This window comes from Coenobita brevimanus, chromosome 116, assembly GCF_032717465.1.
Source record: "Coenobita brevimanus isolate Jiangsu-jjx chromosome 116, ASM3271746v2, whole genome shotgun sequence".
Lineage (NCBI taxonomy): Eukaryota > Metazoa > Arthropoda > Malacostraca > Decapoda > Coenobitidae > Coenobita > Coenobita brevimanus.
Window position 1 is genome coordinate 1,916,268 of NC_137069.1, and position 17,547 is coordinate 1,933,814.

At 40.4% G+C, this 17,547-nt stretch overlaps 1 protein-coding gene across 1 annotated transcript in view; it reads left to right on the forward strand.

The window, feature by feature from the left end:
- LOC145418765 (uncharacterized) overlaps positions 1-17,547 on the forward strand; it is a 402,864-nt gene that overhangs the window by 371,591 nt on the left and 13,726 nt on the right. The window contains exons 25-33 of the mRNA XM_080287101.1: positions 2,719-2,922; positions 4,274-4,495; positions 4,967-5,155; positions 7,491-7,638; positions 8,507-8,711; positions 9,114-9,267; positions 12,951-13,220; positions 15,993-16,169; positions 17,014-17,284. Of these exons, the coding sequence (XP_080143227.1) occupies positions 2,719-2,922; positions 4,274-4,495; positions 4,967-5,155; positions 7,491-7,638; positions 8,507-8,711; positions 9,114-9,267; positions 12,951-13,220; positions 15,993-16,169; positions 17,014-17,284 (1,840 nt within the window). The remainder of the gene's footprint in view (positions 1-2,718; positions 2,923-4,273; positions 4,496-4,966; positions 5,156-7,490; positions 7,639-8,506; positions 8,712-9,113; positions 9,268-12,950; positions 13,221-15,992; positions 16,170-17,013; positions 17,285-17,547) is intronic.

Below are 17,547 nucleotides of genomic sequence, written 5' to 3' on the forward strand. Positions count from 1 at the left end.
GACAAGAATAAAGTGAGAAGAGACAATCCCCAGGCTCACTGGGTTAACTGCAGCAGCATATAATAACAGCCACTCACAGGCCATGTCAGGACTTACATATCAAGTCCCATTAACATTTGACTTATTTACAAAACTTCATTGTTTACACGAGAGCTGTTTGTATAGATAATCAACTTATAATTCCTTCAGTCAAGTGATGTTTATTGCATTTGGTACCTTGTTATCTGTGGATGATTTTAGACAGTTTGGGAGGTATTTTATTTATTTATATAATATTACATAATAATAATAAATAATAATTATGGCCATGTGGAGAGGATGGAGAGAGAGAGATTGATGAGGAGAGTGTATGTGAGTGAGGTGGAGGGGGGAAGAGGGAGGGGGAGACCAAGGATGAGATGGAGGGATGGAGTGGAGAGGTATACGAGAGAGGGGGGTGTGAGCTGGGAGTAGGGTAATGAAATGGCGGGGGACAGGGCAACATGGAGGCGATTTGTTTGTGGCCACTCCTTACGGGATTAAGGCGTCTGGCACTAGATAGATAGATAGATGATGATTATTATTATTAATTTAATTTTTTGCTTATTTATTTATTTTTGAAGTGGAGGAGTAAGATAAAGCCTCCATTAATTCATTCAGTTGTTGGGTGCTCTCCTAAACTGAATAAAATCATCCTCTTAGCAAGAATATAATGAAAAAGGCATCAGTAGACTGAAGGAATTTACCCTTTCACATTCTGTGGATGCATTTAGTTATTTTATTCGCATACCTTGAGACCATTTTATACAGCCATGGGAAATTCTGATAGTCTAAAGGTTGAAAACACTTGATGACCCTTAGACTAATGTACTTGTTTTACTCTAACTTGGCCAGAAATTGACATCTTTCTATCTTTAATGCAGAGGTGTAACAATAGGTTAACACTAGAACATGGTGCTGGCCAAGAAGAAGTGCTGTACTATGGAAAGGATGTAGAGCCTTAGGATTTTTTTTTTTTTTTTCTCCCACTGAGCAAGGTGAAATAAGCTGCAAAAGAACAAAAATCTGGGCCAAGTTAGAGTAAAAGGAAAAAAAGAAACTGGTGTTGGAGAGGGATGCATACAGAGGGTGGCACTGATATGCTGCCTGGTATACAAATGTCCCTCTGCTTCCATCATATCTCCCAAAAGGAGGATGGTGGACTGCAGGAGATGGGCAGTTTCAGCCTGCAGTCCACTGGGTTCACATTCAGATGAGGGATTACAGCAGCAGAATTGACTAGAAATTACTGTACCTTAGCTGCATAGTGGTCTGGATTTAGCTTGAATAAAATACTCACATGTGTCCATGGCAGTGAAAGGGTTAACATATTCCCAGCTAAAAGATGACATGACTGGAGAAAACTAGCTTGCAGTTAGCTTACACTTATATTGTGCCTATACCTGATGTTTTATGAAGGTGAAATTGGTAGTGGAGATGAAGTAGAGTCTTGTATCAGAATGAATAGTTTGTGTGGTGATGGATTAGTACAGATTTTCCTGAAGTCATGCATTATATATTCATAGAGAAGAATCATATGTAGTAGCTTCTGTCTGGGATAAGACATATTGTTGAAGCTAACACTAGGAATCCTTTTAAAGTCAAGCTCCAAACATAAGACTAATTTGTAATGTCATTGTTCCTTGCTATGTAGTGCATAAGACTTTTCTTTACTGCAAATCTTTTCTGTGCAATTGAAGTTTTCACGGCTTCAGTTGTCCCTTTGTTATGAAGAATAAAAATATTGACTAATTTCTATGCATGGAGAGAGAAGAAAGAGGGAAAGATGAGTCTGCCATGTCATGTAAATTATTACTTTCAAAGTTGTAAACATCAGTGAACCACATCCTAAATTTAAATGTACAACTGCATGAAGAAGAAAGCAAATGGATAGAATGATATAGTTCTTGTTGTTGTGAACCAGTTTTGGCATTCAAAGGACACCATGAATCCAACATCTCAAGGAATAAACATCCAAAATATTACAGTTTCATTACATCAGAGTGAGACTGCCCAAACATGTATTCAGTGGGATGGTGGACAGTAACACCCAAGCAGTAACATGTGAAGCTTTGTGACATGTAGGTCAGCTGGGCTGCAGTGAATGGACTATCTTTTATGTAACTGGATTGGGGAAAAAGGGAAAAAAAAAAAATTTGCCATGAATTATGTTGTTAGATCTTTGCTCATTCATCATGCAGGCAGACGATGCAGTAAAAGAGGCATTTATCACAAGTAATGCAGGTGTACCATTTAATCCTGTAGAGGTAGATGTCACCCCCAAGCTGAATAAAATTATCAAGGGACAACTGGAATATAATGATTGATATTCCTTCTCCAGTGTTTAATGGAGACTGTTAAAGATTCCTAGTGTTGCTGTCAGTACTTGCTGTGACTCATGTAGTTGATTGATTACAGTATTAGTGATGTAGGTGATAACTTTGCAACCCAAGTCATGCTGATTTTGAGTAATGAACAAGTATCTTAATAGAACTAATGCATGTTAGATTCTGTAGCTGTAATGATGTTTACTCATCAATTCAAGTAATCAAGTAACTCTTAGAAAATTAATATCGAATTAATCTAACAATTGATCACATTATGCCCAGTTTCAGAAAGATCAAAGGTATGATTTGTAAAATTCTAATCTGTGTTCTCCCATGGCAGTTTCATCTGATAACCTTACTCCAAAATTAACAGAAACTTGAAGAAACAGCGGCTGAAAATAGCCGACTGGAACATGAGATGATGATGCTGAGGCAAAAAATTCAAATGACGATGGCCCGCAATTCTCACCGAGAAAGTGGCAGTTCGGCTGAAACTCGTCATATTGAATCAGAAATGGTACGGGTTCAGACGCTTCTGGAGGACCTCCAGAGGCGAAGAATTGAACTTAGTCATCAGGTGTGTACTCCACTCTGTTGTATATGTATTACAATTAAGGCAGTATGGAAATTGAGGTTGCAAAATTGATATTCATTGTGTTCAGTTAATATTAAGTTGCCACGGGCCACCATCATTTAATGAGAAGTTGGGAAACGGACTGCCAGGTACCAAATTGTGCAATATTCTCCTTTATATACCTGTATACAGTATATGTTGGTGCCACAGCTGTGAAGGCATATGGCAGTATAGTATATACTGTTCTATACAATTACCATATCCCAGTAGCTCTTTACAAGGCTACAAAAATTTTTTGTCTTCATTTATAAATTTGTTATTTTTAATGCGTAAATTTTTTATAGTGAGATGTTTTCACTTTTAACCTGTTTCTGATGCTGTACACTGCTCATTAGCTTTGAACTAAAGCTGTTCAGAGAAGTATCTTATAAATGTGTAATTTTGTATATATAGTTAAAGCATAAGTTTCTGGTGGCTGAGTAGGCAATCTAGATCATTATTATTGTTCCATAATAGATATGGTTCCATAAGTATCATAAAATTTTGAAGCATACTTTCAACTCATGACATTAAGAGTAACACAGAGGGATAGAGTCCCAGCAGTATATGAAAAAGCTCCTTGCCTCCCTTGCCTTTCTTCAAGGGAAAATGATAACTATGGCAGCAGGTATTTGAAAATTACTAATGGCAAACTCCATCAGGTGTAAATTTTGATTCCATGTATTGATGAATAACAGTGTTGCATGAGATTTAGACATATACAGTAGACTAAGCTGATATTTCCTGTTTCCCCGTAAATTATGAACCATATTGTAAGTGGCATTGTAGGCTTCATAACATGTTTTTTACTCATTTATAATACCCAGTACACTTTTTTTTTAATTATTTGTTTCAAATATTGGTATAGCTTGCACCAGTACCATTCAAGAAGATACTGAGGTGTAATATGTGGAAAAAATAGCTTAGAAAGAGATTGTTAAGAATATCCAAAGTTATTTAGAATACATATCAAACTGGCATATTTTGGGAGTGTGTATGAGGTTCCTAACATCCATACTTCTTACAGAACAACCCAGAGTAACATAGTATGGAAATGTAGACAAGATCCCTAACATTCACGCTCCCCCTCACAGACATGACCCAAAGTAATGTAATATGAAAGGATATGTGAGGTTGCTGTGGTCCGTACTCCTCTTTCTCCTCCCTACAGATATGTCCGAAAGTAACATACATTAATATTGAAGGGTGTATGAGATCACTAACATTCATACTCCCTTTCACGAATATAACCCAAAGTGACAGTGTAGAAGGATATACAGTATAAGGTTGCTAACATCTGTACTCTTCCTCACAGATACAGAAGTTAACATCATCGAACCCTGGGATAGAGGTGCGTCCTTCCCCGACAGGTGTTGTGGGTGCGGGTCGCGTGCCAGCACGGCGACGCACTCACAGCACGTGGCTGGAGACGGACCTGGATGCCATGGTGACCCGGGACCGCGGCCTTGACCAGCCCGATGACCCAAGGACCTCAAACCCTCCTGTCTATGTTAATGCCACTGGTTATGTGGATGAGGTTGGTTGATTCTCATATTTTTCTGAAGTTCTCTGTAAAAATGAATGTGTAGTCTTAATCGAATCTATAGTTTTGATAGATTGACTCCATTTATCCATCCCTCTTGTATGTATTAATACCAGTGGTTCTATGAATGAGGTGAGTTGACAGCTGCTGGTAAATAGTTTTCTGAAGTTCTGTGTTGAAATGAATCTGTAGTTTTAATAGAGTGGGTTGATTCATCCATCTGTCTATTTCCAGCTGCCTTAATCCTGTAAGGGGTGGCCACAAATGAGTTGCCTCCATGTTACCATATTCTCTACCAACAGGCTTCCCTCTCTTCAGCCCATATCTCCTTGTCTCATACACCTCTTCACTGTATCCCCCCATGCCATCATCAGTTTCATCTCTCCCTCTCGTCCCCTCCACCTCACTCACATACACTCTCCCAGTCAGTCTTCCTTTCTCCATTCACCCTTTACCCTATTCCAGGTAAGCCCCAATGACTTTTCTGAGAGCCCCGACTACACAGACTCGGACTACCCCCCACCACCCCCACCCCCAGAACACATGCGCTCCTACACCCACCACCTCGCCCAGCGCCCCTCACCCTTGGACCCGACCAGGGATGAAATGGTCTATCTTCAGTCCCAGTCTTTAGCTGACTCTAAGGTAGGCTGGGTAATTATCATAAGTATTATAATAACATCATTGTCATCATTCATCATCATCATCATCATCATCATCATCATCATCATCATCATCGTCATCATCATCGTTATCACCACTGTCACCAACCTTGTGCATTTTGGTGATCTATACAGTACTCTTTTTCACTTTAACTTGGCCTGAAATTACCTTCTCTCCATCTTGAGTGGTGAGTTTTAACAATTGATTAACACTAAGTTGTGATGCTAGTCATGCAGGTGTGCTATGGAAAGGAAGTAGAACTATGGTAGTGTCATTTTCTGCCATTGTCCTAAGTGAAACAAGCTGCAAAAGGTAAAAATTTGGGCCAGGTTGAGGTGAATTGGTTACAGTGAAGAGGGTGATGAAGGCTGTATCTATCCCATTCATTTTAATAAATGTTTCTCTTAGCTCTCGCTGTGATGACATTTTTTTTCTATTATTCTTGCATGTACTTGATAGTTTTATGAGGCTTAGGAGAAGTGTCTTGCTAAAGATGTAATATTGTTAGTAGTTGCAGCCCCAGCTCATCTGAATTTTGTGCTCAGTGGACTGAAGGCTGAAATGTTACCCTTCTGCAGTCCACCATCCACCATTTGGGGGTTAGGGAGGGAATTGAGGGATATTTGTATGGTCAGTCAGTGGAGCCATTGGGTCATATATGTGCTGCCTTGTGAAAGCTTCCCTCTCCACCACCTGCTGAAGAGATAAATAACAGTTATTTCTAACCTTTTCAGTTCAAAAAGTTGCCCAAAGCAGAGTATTGTATTATTGTTTGGAAAGAGCAAGAATTACTGAAAGGTTGCATTGTATCGTTCATAAAGGCTCCAACATGTTTGCATGTGTCAGCCTTGGTCACCTAATGGCAGCTCTCCATGCTGCTCAATCTCTGGCAGCCTCCCAATTCAGTCCCTTATTACTGAGGTCACTCTCTGTGACCTCATTCCAGGTCTTTTTCAGTCTGCCTCTCAGTCCCACCTCCGACATTCAAATGTATCACCTTCCACACCCAGTTGTCATTCTCCATCTTCTCAACATTCGTAGACCATCACAATCTACTCCTCTTTATCACAGCACCAGTACATTCCAGTGTATTGGGGTCTATAAATGCCTGTGTTGCTCATAGCCAAAGCAGGAATCTTCTGTTTGGCTTAGTTGTAATATGCGTGCATGTGGAGCACGGAGGCCTGAGATCAAATCCCTGCCAGGACAGTGAGGTTAATTTGTAAAGTTTCATTTCAGTTATTACATTGGTTGGCAGTGGTGTGGGATGTGAGACGAGGCTTTGTTGGCAATTGGATGTTGTTCCTTGGTGAGCTGACAGCATTCTTGCCCTTAAATCCTGGAGATGAAGTGGTCAGTGTGGTCTGCAGCATCCCCAGTGGTGGCCTCCAGTCCTATGCTACCACACCAAATTGATTAATCACCAAGGGGAGAAAAGAAGGGGTGTAATGGGGTCTATAAATGCCCGCATTGTTCATAGCCAAAGCGTGGATCCTCTGGCTCAGTCGTAATGTGCGTGCATTTGGAGTGCATGGGCCAGGGATCGAATCTCATCCAGACCAGAGATTAATTTGTTAAGTTTCATTTCAGTTATTACACCAGTCTCATCCATCCTCTCAACTCTTCAGTCATAATCCTAGCCCCTCCAGGCTGTGCATTGAAGGATACACTACACATCCATCTAATCATTGTCATTTCTGTATGTTTATGCCTATGAATATCCTCTTTCTTTACTGCCCAGGTCTCACTACCATGTAGCATTACGCTCCTGACACATACAAAGATCCTTTAGTATGGAGAGAAAGCCCTCTCAGTGTCAGGAGACGTAACAGCTCTTGAACCTCCTCCATCCACTCTTTACCTTAGCTTCAGCCTCATCTCCAGCACACAACATGTTCCCCAAATAACAAAACTCTTCCACACACCCAAAAGACTCACTGCACACACAAAATTGGCATTATTTTGCAGTCTGTTTATAATACCACTACATCTCTTATGCATCAACTTATCACAAACACTGCACAATATGGTGTTACTTCCCACACTCTTGTGGCAAAGTACACATAGCCACACTCTCTCTGCTTTGACAGTACTGCCATCAGCCTTAGATATCATCACTTTTGTTTTGACCACAATCATAATGTTAGTGATGATGATGATGATGATGCTTTGGGTCTTTTTGCAGCCAGTGGTGATGGTGATGATGATGGTGTGTGTGTGTGTGTGTGTGTGTGTGTGTGTGTGTGTGTGTGTGTGTGTGTGTGTGTGTGTGTGTTTTCAGTCAGTGATATTGTTAATGATTGTGATGATTTGTGTCTTTCTGCAGTCATTATTCAATGGTGATATGGGTGGGAATTCAATGCTGACCCTGGACCGTGATGCTGCGGACAACAAGCCAGATGGGGAGGAGCAGCAGCATTCCTCTAGTCACCTGGATATCAATGATGCTGATGACAGGATGAAAAGATATTATGGTGAGTCTGTGTTTATTGTGGAAGAGATTGGTTTTTATGAGAAGTACAGTTAGTCCTCACTGAACTCCTTATTTAACCCAGAGGTGGAGTGAGAGAAGGAGGTAGACAGTGAACAAAATGGCAAGAGTACAAGATGAGAAGGGTCCTGCTCCTGCAGTGGACTGACTCAGGCTAATGATGGTGATGAGTATCATTGTACTGTAGTTTCCTTACTAGGATTAGTTATTTTTATATGGGATTGGATGATGAATGAAAATAAATGAATGTTTTCCCTTGGTGCCTGAGAGAGATGCTTTATGCATCCTCCCAAAAGAAGGATATACTGCAGGAGAAGGGCAACTTCAACCTGCTGATGACAGGAGGAAAGATATTGTGGTGCATCTGTGAGTGATGTGCAAGTTTTTTTTTTTTTTTTTTTTTTGAGATATTTACTGTTTATTACTTGCTTACTTACATTCCTTTATTTCTTTTTAGTATAGGGTGTTGATGGTGAAAAGGAATATAGTATAATGTGCTTACCATATATTTTACCAGTACAGGTACCTTCTTACCTGTTTTGTGCCTCAGTATCTGGATTCTTTTATTGATATTAATGTTGTGCATATTTTGGAGTATCATTCATCTGGGATACGTTACACTAGAATTTTTTACTAGAAGCATATGTTATATGTAAAAATGGTCATGATTACAATGATGATGATGATGATGATGATGGTAATGATGAATACATTTGTATGTATGTGCATGTGTGTGAATGCATTTGTGCATGTATATGCACATGTTTATATGTCAGTATTCTCTAATTTCTTCCCGTAAAATACTGTACAGTAGTAAATACTGTATACCATTTTATTACTTTTCATCTCAGGTATTCTTCCGAAAGAAAAGCCTCTAGAAATTAAAACAGTGCGAATTGTAAAGCGAGAGTCAACCGAGCGACGGAAGGATCGGTCTGGTGGGAAGCGAGTGACCATTGGAGACTCCAGCCTGACTCACCTCCTCGAAGATGAAGCCGAAAGTGATGGACTGTCCGATGCTGAGAATGACCCTCCTCTGCCTTCATTTGCATCAAGGTTTGTTTGTTCGCTGTTTAATATCACAATGGCAATAACTTTCATATTAACTTGGCTAAGACTCTCATCCTGTCACAGCTGATTTCAGTTACCTCAGTGGCAGAAATGGACAATACTGTGGCTCAGCATCCATTTCTTAGCACTTCTTTGTAACTAGCAATGCATGACTGTATTGTTGTGTTAATTTGTTACTGCTATACAGCTGAGTATTCAGGATAGAGATATGGCTATTTTAGGCCAGATTAAAGTGTGAAGAGTACATCAGTAATATTAGAGAGATGGCAGATTTTAATCCAAGCCAAAGTGAAGGCAGTATAGTAATCAGGATAGAGAGATAGCAAGTTTAGCCCAGGTTAAAGTGAAAAGAGTACTGTAATAATAAATTTCACCCTCATTTTAAAGGTCTGCCTCTCTGCCACGCAACTACGGAGGCAACAGGCCAGGTGAGCGTGTTAGCATGATGGCGGCCATGATGAGGACCAGCATTGGCAACTCCGGCACCATGACCCGACCCAGCAACCTCTCCCTCAAAAAGTCAACTAACTGGAAATCAAAGGTGGGTGGGGCTGCCATTTGTGTTCATCCACCTTAACTTGGTAGACGTTTCTTTTCTCTTTGCAGCTTGTTTTCCCTGGTGCAGTGATGGAATTTGACAGTGCCCCAGCTCTACATCCTTTTTGGTGCTTTTGGGGGATACCTTCATGTGGTGGCATTGATATAAGTGGATATTTTCCTGCCTGGTTATGAAGATATCCCTCAGCTCAGCTTATCATTTGAAAGAGGGCTGGTGAACTGCAGGAGGAGAACAACTTCACCTTCAGTCTACTGTGTTCACAGTCAGATAAGCCTGGGACTGCAACACACCAACAACAAAAACAATTAAAAAAAATAATAATATCGTTACCATTGCCAGTATTCATGACTAGCAGCGTTTTCCAATGTTGATCCCATTTTACAGCTTAGTATTTAAGACAGAGAGATGTCAGTTTGAGGCTGAGCTGGTAATATAATATATAGTGTTTCATATGTACAGTTAGCTAAAGTAATACTGTAGTCACTCGTCTTTGTTCTGTATCTTCACTAGAATATCATCACGATGTTGTATCCTTATTTTGTTTTTTCTCTCTCTGGACAGTTTTATTCAGCTTGAGAGAGATTTTCTGAGCAGGAGGGGTTGGATGTAGCCTTGTTACCCTCTTCACCACTAAGAGTCTCTCCAGTGCTGAACAGAATTAACAATAACAGGAGTAAAAAATGATGATGAGGGTGGTGGTGATGATGATGATGATGATGATGATATATATATAACTGTGCATACTGTGAAGTGTGTGACCCCTGATTTCACAGGATCCCTTTTAGTTTATGATTCCTTTTTTTTTATAATTATCATTATTATTATTAGTGTGATAAGTGTGTGTGCATGTTTGTCATACTACATTCATATTAGCTTCTTTCGTGTACCCCGTTCTCATAGCATTATTTGACTGGTTTTCTTCGTAGCGTATAAACTGTCCTCACTTAAAGTTTAGAATGCAATAATAGTAGTAGTTGCAAATTTAGGCTCTTCTAAATGTGGACCCGGTGGACTGCAGGCTGAGTATACCCTTCTCATGCATTCCCCCATCCTCCTTTTCTGGGATAAGGAGGGGAATGAGGGATGAGTAAATACCTGGGCAGTTCCTCAAGCTGGTCCTGCCTGTGTCTCCCTTTGAAAATGTCCCTCTCCAGCAATATAGTTAATTCTCTTTAACTTAGGGTTTTTTGACATTTTGCAGCCTGTTCCTTGTAGCTCAGTGCCAGAATAAGACAATTTTATGACCCTGCATCTTTTTCACAGCATTTCCACAAGACTAATACCATAGTTTGGTGTAAATCTCTTGAAACCGTTCAAAATTCAAGACATATAGTCATTTTGCGCCAGGTTAAAGGGAGCAGAATATAGTTTAGGGTGTAAAATACAGTAACAGCCAATCTCATACTAACCCCTTCAAGTGGTAGAGGCCCAAGAGTAGGCTGCTGTGGCCCAGTACATTTATGAGTACGGTGGAGTCGCCTAATCCGCGGCAATTAGAGACTATTACCTACCTGCGGTTTACAAAATCCGCGGTTTACAAAGTTAAGAACCAATGGGAAAAAAGGATATTTAGTCTGGACCTTCATGGAATCCCCATACAGCACCCTGCCTACACCTAACTAGCCAACAGCAAACACAAACAGACAATCTTAAAACACTCTAGCCTTCTCCCTCAATACTGGCCCGTCAACAAGAACGTTTTCCCTGGCCTGCCTTAACACAAACATAGCCAGGCAACGTTCAGTCCATATTAATGCCTCGTCTCGGCGGTGAACCCATTCATCAAATGCTCCAGTTCCATAGGCCTTGATGCACTTCAAAATGTTTGCCTTGTTCTTGTAAATGCTGTGAATTGTTGACTTGTTCTGGCCGTACTCCCTGGCCAAGTGTGCAAACTTCTCTCCTTCCTTCACTTGACGAATAACATCCAAACGCTGCTGATAACTTAAAGGAGCCTTCTTCTTGGACATCAGCTAGGTTGAATGTCGCCTTGGGGTGTTGGGGCCATCCATAGCAGAGCCCAGGGAGAGGTAACCTTAACAAAAAAAAAGTCCAGGTAGCACTCAGAACTCACAGGGGAACAGATGTAGTTGGCAGTTGGCGGGACAGGAGGTAAAAAAAACATGACAGCTGTAGTGTGCGCACTTGCCACCAGGGCCGGGCTGTGATTGGCTGCTGGGTCTAGATTGTCTGTGATTGGTTAGCAGCTGCAGAATACACCATGGGTGCCTGGATATTATAAATCTCCTCGGAAATGAGCCGCTTTGGAACCTAGGAACTGCGTTTTTGATTTTTTTCTGTGGAATAAAAAAAATTGGGACTGGTTGGGCAATGTACTGTGGATTACAAATCCACGGCTTACGGATACTTGAATTAGGCAACTCCATTGTAGATGATCAGCCTACTTCATGTGGTGGCATTACATAATCAGAAATGCATTGAAGAAGAGCCTACCCTGTGTAACCTATCTTGAGTGGAACAGCTGTGGCATCCACCTGAGAGCCAAACCTCCTATACTTCCCTGTGCCTCGCCATGGGAAGGGCCCTGGTCTAACCAAAGGGAGGCATTGTCAATCACACAGTGGCACCAGATTCCTACAGTGTTTGTACTGTACTGTACTTGTAAAATGGCCCCCCAGAAGTAGTTGCTTATCTGTGGTTGATGGGTCTGTCTGGTCAGACATACCAGGGTTACGCAACAAAAGCGGCATGACTGTAAAACCATTCACCAGTTGGGGTATTGAACCCATGTATGGCTGTTACTCCAGTTTGGGCATTCTAACCTCTAAACCAATACTAATTTTAGTGAACCATATTTTTGGTTCATGACAGGGATTTAAAAAAAAGGGACTTCATTGTGATTAAAGAGCAACTTTTAAGGGAGGATAAAAAATCTTTTTCAATAGAAACTTAATGATGAAACCACTCTGGTGAGACAGCTTTAAGTGAGGACATCCTATACTTTTGTAATCTGAAGTTTGTTCATGGTAGTTGATAAACTCCTCCTCCATCCTCTAATTAATCTTTCATGTTTGTTTCGTATTTCTTTTGTGAGTCCTGTACATGGAGTCCTTGTTTTATGCTACAAGTGTTGTTGAAAATATCTCTGATTTTCCCTGCAGCTGTTACTATAACTTGGGGGAAACTGGGAAATCAGCTTTATGAGTTTCAGTGAAACTTAACCCTTGCTGAGCTGTAGATCTCACATGAGGCACTGGAAAGGTCTGCACAGGCCATGCTGCAAGCCTCACTTGAGGTACAGTTTACATTGGTTTTAAAATGGCAACTCAGGGGAGTTAAATTGCCTTATAAAGTATCAGTGCAGCAGGGATTAATGGGCAATTTTTTTCCAATTTTCTGTTGACAGCCCCTTCAATCTGATGATGTATTTTTTGCTTTATTGTGCTACTGTCTGATGATTTTCTTCAATCTAGGATAGACATCTAGTAGGGAACTAGTTAACAAAGTCTGTACTGTATCTAACTCCTTCAGTTTGAAAAGTCTGTCCTGTGGTGAATAAACTTGTGTAGAGATAACAAGAATAAAACAGTGCATCATCAGATTTAAGGCACTTATGGCAAAAATGAATGTCAAAAAAGAGAGCATAAGGTGAGGACTTGTGTATGAGTAATGCATGGCTTATTTGTTTTATTTTAATCCTGTAGACTGAGAACCCCAAAGACCGGCCACTGAGTGCGCATGAACAGCTTTTTGGTTTCTCTCGGGATACCGAACAAACCCCCCCAGCCTCCCCTTCCAAGTCGGACCCTCCTTCCCCTGTGTTCAAAAGTGCCGCAGCTCAGGAGATCATAAAGGAAATGGCCTCAGAGGCGGAGAAACACCGCCGTGCCGTTCCCAAGGAGAAGCGACGCCACTTTACAATTTCAAGTAGCCGGCCAATGATGCTGGAGACGAGGGATGCGGGCACTCCTGAGGTACAGTTCATCCACCCTTGTATTCCTGTCCTGCCATGCCTCTGTCTTTTCTGTGTTTGCTCTTAGTGCCCTTCTGTTACCCAGGAATGTGCGTGATGTGATGCTCTTGCTTGTAACTTTAGTCTTTTATTTTTGTCTTAACTCTTTACAGGGTATTATGCAAAATATGTATAATTGATTATGCTAAGCTAACTCTAGTGGCAGGTCATTATTCTAAGCTAACTTTTCTGGCCTCAGTGGATGTATTGTATCTACTGAAATATGTGCACTTTAATGAATGGCTGTGGCTGAATTTATAATTGGTAGTACAGTACAATGATTGCATCAGGTTAACTTTGATGTTTGAGATTTTGCTGTGGCATCTACAAACACTGCACTTCACTTTGCTTGACATAAGTATAAAATAAGATGCAGCTAGATGCTTTTATAAATGAAAACAATTTGTTATATTTGGTATTGGTATATGTGCAGTAATATGATGCTCATGCATTGCTGCATTATGTATTCCATTTCTCAGTTATAGTATCTGGTGTACATGGCATAAACCAAGCATTTTATATAATTAATTTTCTGTGTAGGATCCTGCATAAAACTAATGAAATACAGTATTTTATGTAACTAGTATCTGTGTGTGGGATTTTCAACAAGACTGCTTGGTTCACTTCTTCACCACGATAGTCAAGAACTTTGTTCAATTTTTTTTTTTCTTTCTGTAACTGCAGGCACAGACTTTTCATTCCAGCAGTGTAACACCTTGTAACTGCTACTCTAAGTTGTATGTGCCATCATGTACACTTGATAACTGACAGCATTAGTGTAACCTGTGTGAAAGCTGTTGCTGTGACTAAAAAATTTTCTAGATACAGTGCTGTTCCAAAATTACAAGCTAATCAGCGGTATTTTTCAAAGCCGGATGAAAAAGTGTTGGTCACCACTCAGGTCCTTCATCATCATCACATGTTGTCTTCAAGCGTAAAGTTAATTTTCTTCCCAAGTGATGCATAGTGTACCACAGAAGATCATATGTTTTTAGAATTTTAAGGTATACAGTATAATTAATTTAAAGTGACTGATAGCAGGTGTCATTATGGTTGTTGATCTTGTCATTGTACAGTCAGATACAAAGTCTGTTCACCTCCCTGGTCTTACTCATTGCTGAATTCATAGATGCAAATGAGACATAGTAGACAAAGGTGCATAATATTATCCGCAAATTGGTGATATGCACCTTAGTTCACTATGTCACATTCAAACATCTATGAATCCGTCAGTGAAATAGGGACAGAAGAAATGGATGGACTTTAGTATTTGAGTGCACCGTCAATTGTCCATTCAGTAAAGGAGGCCGAGGTGTGATGTGTTGCATGAAGGTGTGGACCCAGGAGGCAGTGGCACCAGATTCATTGAGCATTTTTTCTACCGCATAGTGAGACTGCCCTTTTAAAATTTTTCACTATGATCACAACATCCAGAGCACAGGTACTTGGGAGTAATATCTGTTCTTGATACAGGATCGCCCTTATATTGCACCCACCAGTATTTTGTGTGGCAGGAATGGTTAAGTGTGCATTTGAGAGGAGCTGGACATTTTGGCTGCTGTGGAGTTTTTATACTCCTTTTACTCTGCCTTGGCATAAAGTAGCCATTTCTCCATCCTGAATGCAGAGTTACTCCAATAGATAACATTAGAGTGTGTTACTAGTCTTGAAGAAGTGCTGTGGTAATGATGTAGAGCCACTGTTTTGTCTTTCTGCCACTGAGCTATATGAAATAAGTCTCAACAGGACAAATATCTGGGCCAAGTTAGTATAAAAGAGCTGTAATCAACCTTAAAAGCAGACTTTATAAAACATGAATAGGATTACAGCTGTGAAGTAGAAATTGGTATGGGGTATCTGATAAAAGTTGATTGATTTGTTCATGGAACACATGACTATGGAGCTGGAGAGGGACACCTGTAAGTGGTGGCACCGATTTGACTGAGTGGCTTTGCAGTCTGGTTATGCAAACATCCCTCAGTTCCCTCCCTATCCCCTGCTAGGAGGATGGTGGACCATAGGAGAAGGATCACTTCAGCCTGCAGTCCACTGGGTTCACATTCAGATGAGCCTGGGGGTGTAACTACTGTACTAGTACTACTAAACTACAGTACGGTAGGATTATCCCAAATTTGTTTTCTTAAATTTATCCTAATACTGAAAGACCAACAGGTATGTAAGATATTTTAGGAACAGATCTGTAGGTCATATCAGTTCAGTAGTAAGAGGTACTGTATGCTGAGTGTGTGGATGTGAGCTGAGTGTCCTCTAGGTCACAATGCATAATATCTGTTGTACTTATGTTTTAGTGGAGATTTTTTTTTCAGAACCCACCAATTTGTTCAGCACTGATGATGTACTGTATATATTTTGATACCTGTACTTCTTTTCTTCCACATGCTGGTCTTATTATGTGTCACCATCATCATCATCAGCATGACCTTTCTTTCCCATCTAAGGATAGGTTGAGATACTTCATACTTCAAACGCAGGAAGTCCCATTCACCTGACTTAACATTGTGCAGTTAGTGATTTTGTATAGAGGAGCACATGACAGGTGTTTGGCACTCCTTTTAACTTGATAGTCAGTGATTTAACTGTTTGGCAGGTGTACATTTTTGGACTACCTCACCCCATCCTTAGGTGGGGAGGAAAGTCAGGATGATGATAATGATGATGATGATGATGATGCAGGACAGTATTTGATGGTAAAAATTTGTTGTTTATGGTGCAGGGTGCGCGATCCCGAGACGACTGTGATATGGTGCGAGCGTTGCGGCCGCGTAACCACCCTGACGTTGTCAAGTCCACACTCAGCACTCGGGATCTGCGCTTCAACGAGTCCACTATAGACAACATCCTCGGTGCTCCAAACAAGATATATATTCCTGAGAGATACATGCCAGATGAAGTAAGTTTGAGTGGTACTATATTGTTGAATTAAAATGGAGCCCTGTGTCTGCATATTTTTTTTTTCCAGATGAAAGAAGTTCAGTTAATATACAGTAGATGCTGTATTTAATGAATACTGATTTAGCAGAGGTATGAGATAACAGAATTATTTTTTCTAGGTATTTTTTCCATTTTTCATGGAAAATTTCCATTAAATCGAGCATAATTCCATTAAGGGAATTCCATACACAATAATGTATTTCTGGGGATATCAATTATGAGTTCAGACTGCTATGTGTAGCACTGAGAGTTAGCATAATTTGTAAGGTTTGGGTTGTCTTCAAGGATTTGGTGGAAAATAGCTCGAAATACTGGAATATTTTCTTATATATTGAGCCTTGGTTATGGAACTCTATTAAACAGAAAATTCGAGATAACAGAATGGAGGTTGGCTGAATTAGTTCGGTAACTCCAGCATCTACTGTAGTTGAAGTAGAATGTTGCACTATTGTTGCATGCATTTTTATTTATTGTTTTTTTTTTTCATTTAATATTTATTTATTTGTATTTATTTTAAAGCCTGCTGCTTGCTGCTATTAGTTCTATATATTGTATTGCATCATCCAATCCATATTACCCCATTTGGGCCCTGGAGACCTGTGGCATTGGAAACTGTTTAGACATTATATTTTCTGTCATAAATAAGTTCTTTTCATGACCACAGTACTAGAAAATAATGATTTAAAAATTTAGAAATTATCATTAAGTTGTTTAACATAGATGATTATTTATGATTGTTCTTCTCTATGACACACTTTTGCTCCTCTGTACAAGTTACCTAACTCTGTTCCAACCGAAACCAGGATGATGAAAAAGAACTAACCCAAGAGGAGCGAGCCCTTAGAGCACAGAAAGCAGAGGCGATCCGTAAGATGCTGTCCGAGACCCAGACAACTGTGACAAAAGGCGACTCCAGTGATGATGGTTTGGCTGACCAGAGTGAAGCAGCCAGCACCGGAGGGTCATTGGCATTCAAAGCGAAGATGGCAGCCGAGAAGAAGGAGCGTGAGCATATCCTGGCACTCAACCAGATCTTGGCGCGACAGGTCATGGAGAAGAGCCGAGTTGTTGCAGGTATGACAGCAAGGTTTGTTTGTTTTTCTACTGACTCAAGGCATAAATTTGACAGCCAATTTCTTGAGGGTTGCAGTCCTCCTACATGACACAGTCCTTCACATATCCCCATTTTGGTGCCAATACCCACTGACCATAATGAATGGATACTTATACTGTCTTATTCAGGACTAGTGTGATGGCATTAGTGGAAGTGTTCTTTATGACATGTCAGTGGGTTTTGTGGCAGATCAGTAAAAGTCTGTTCTAAAGAACTGAAAATA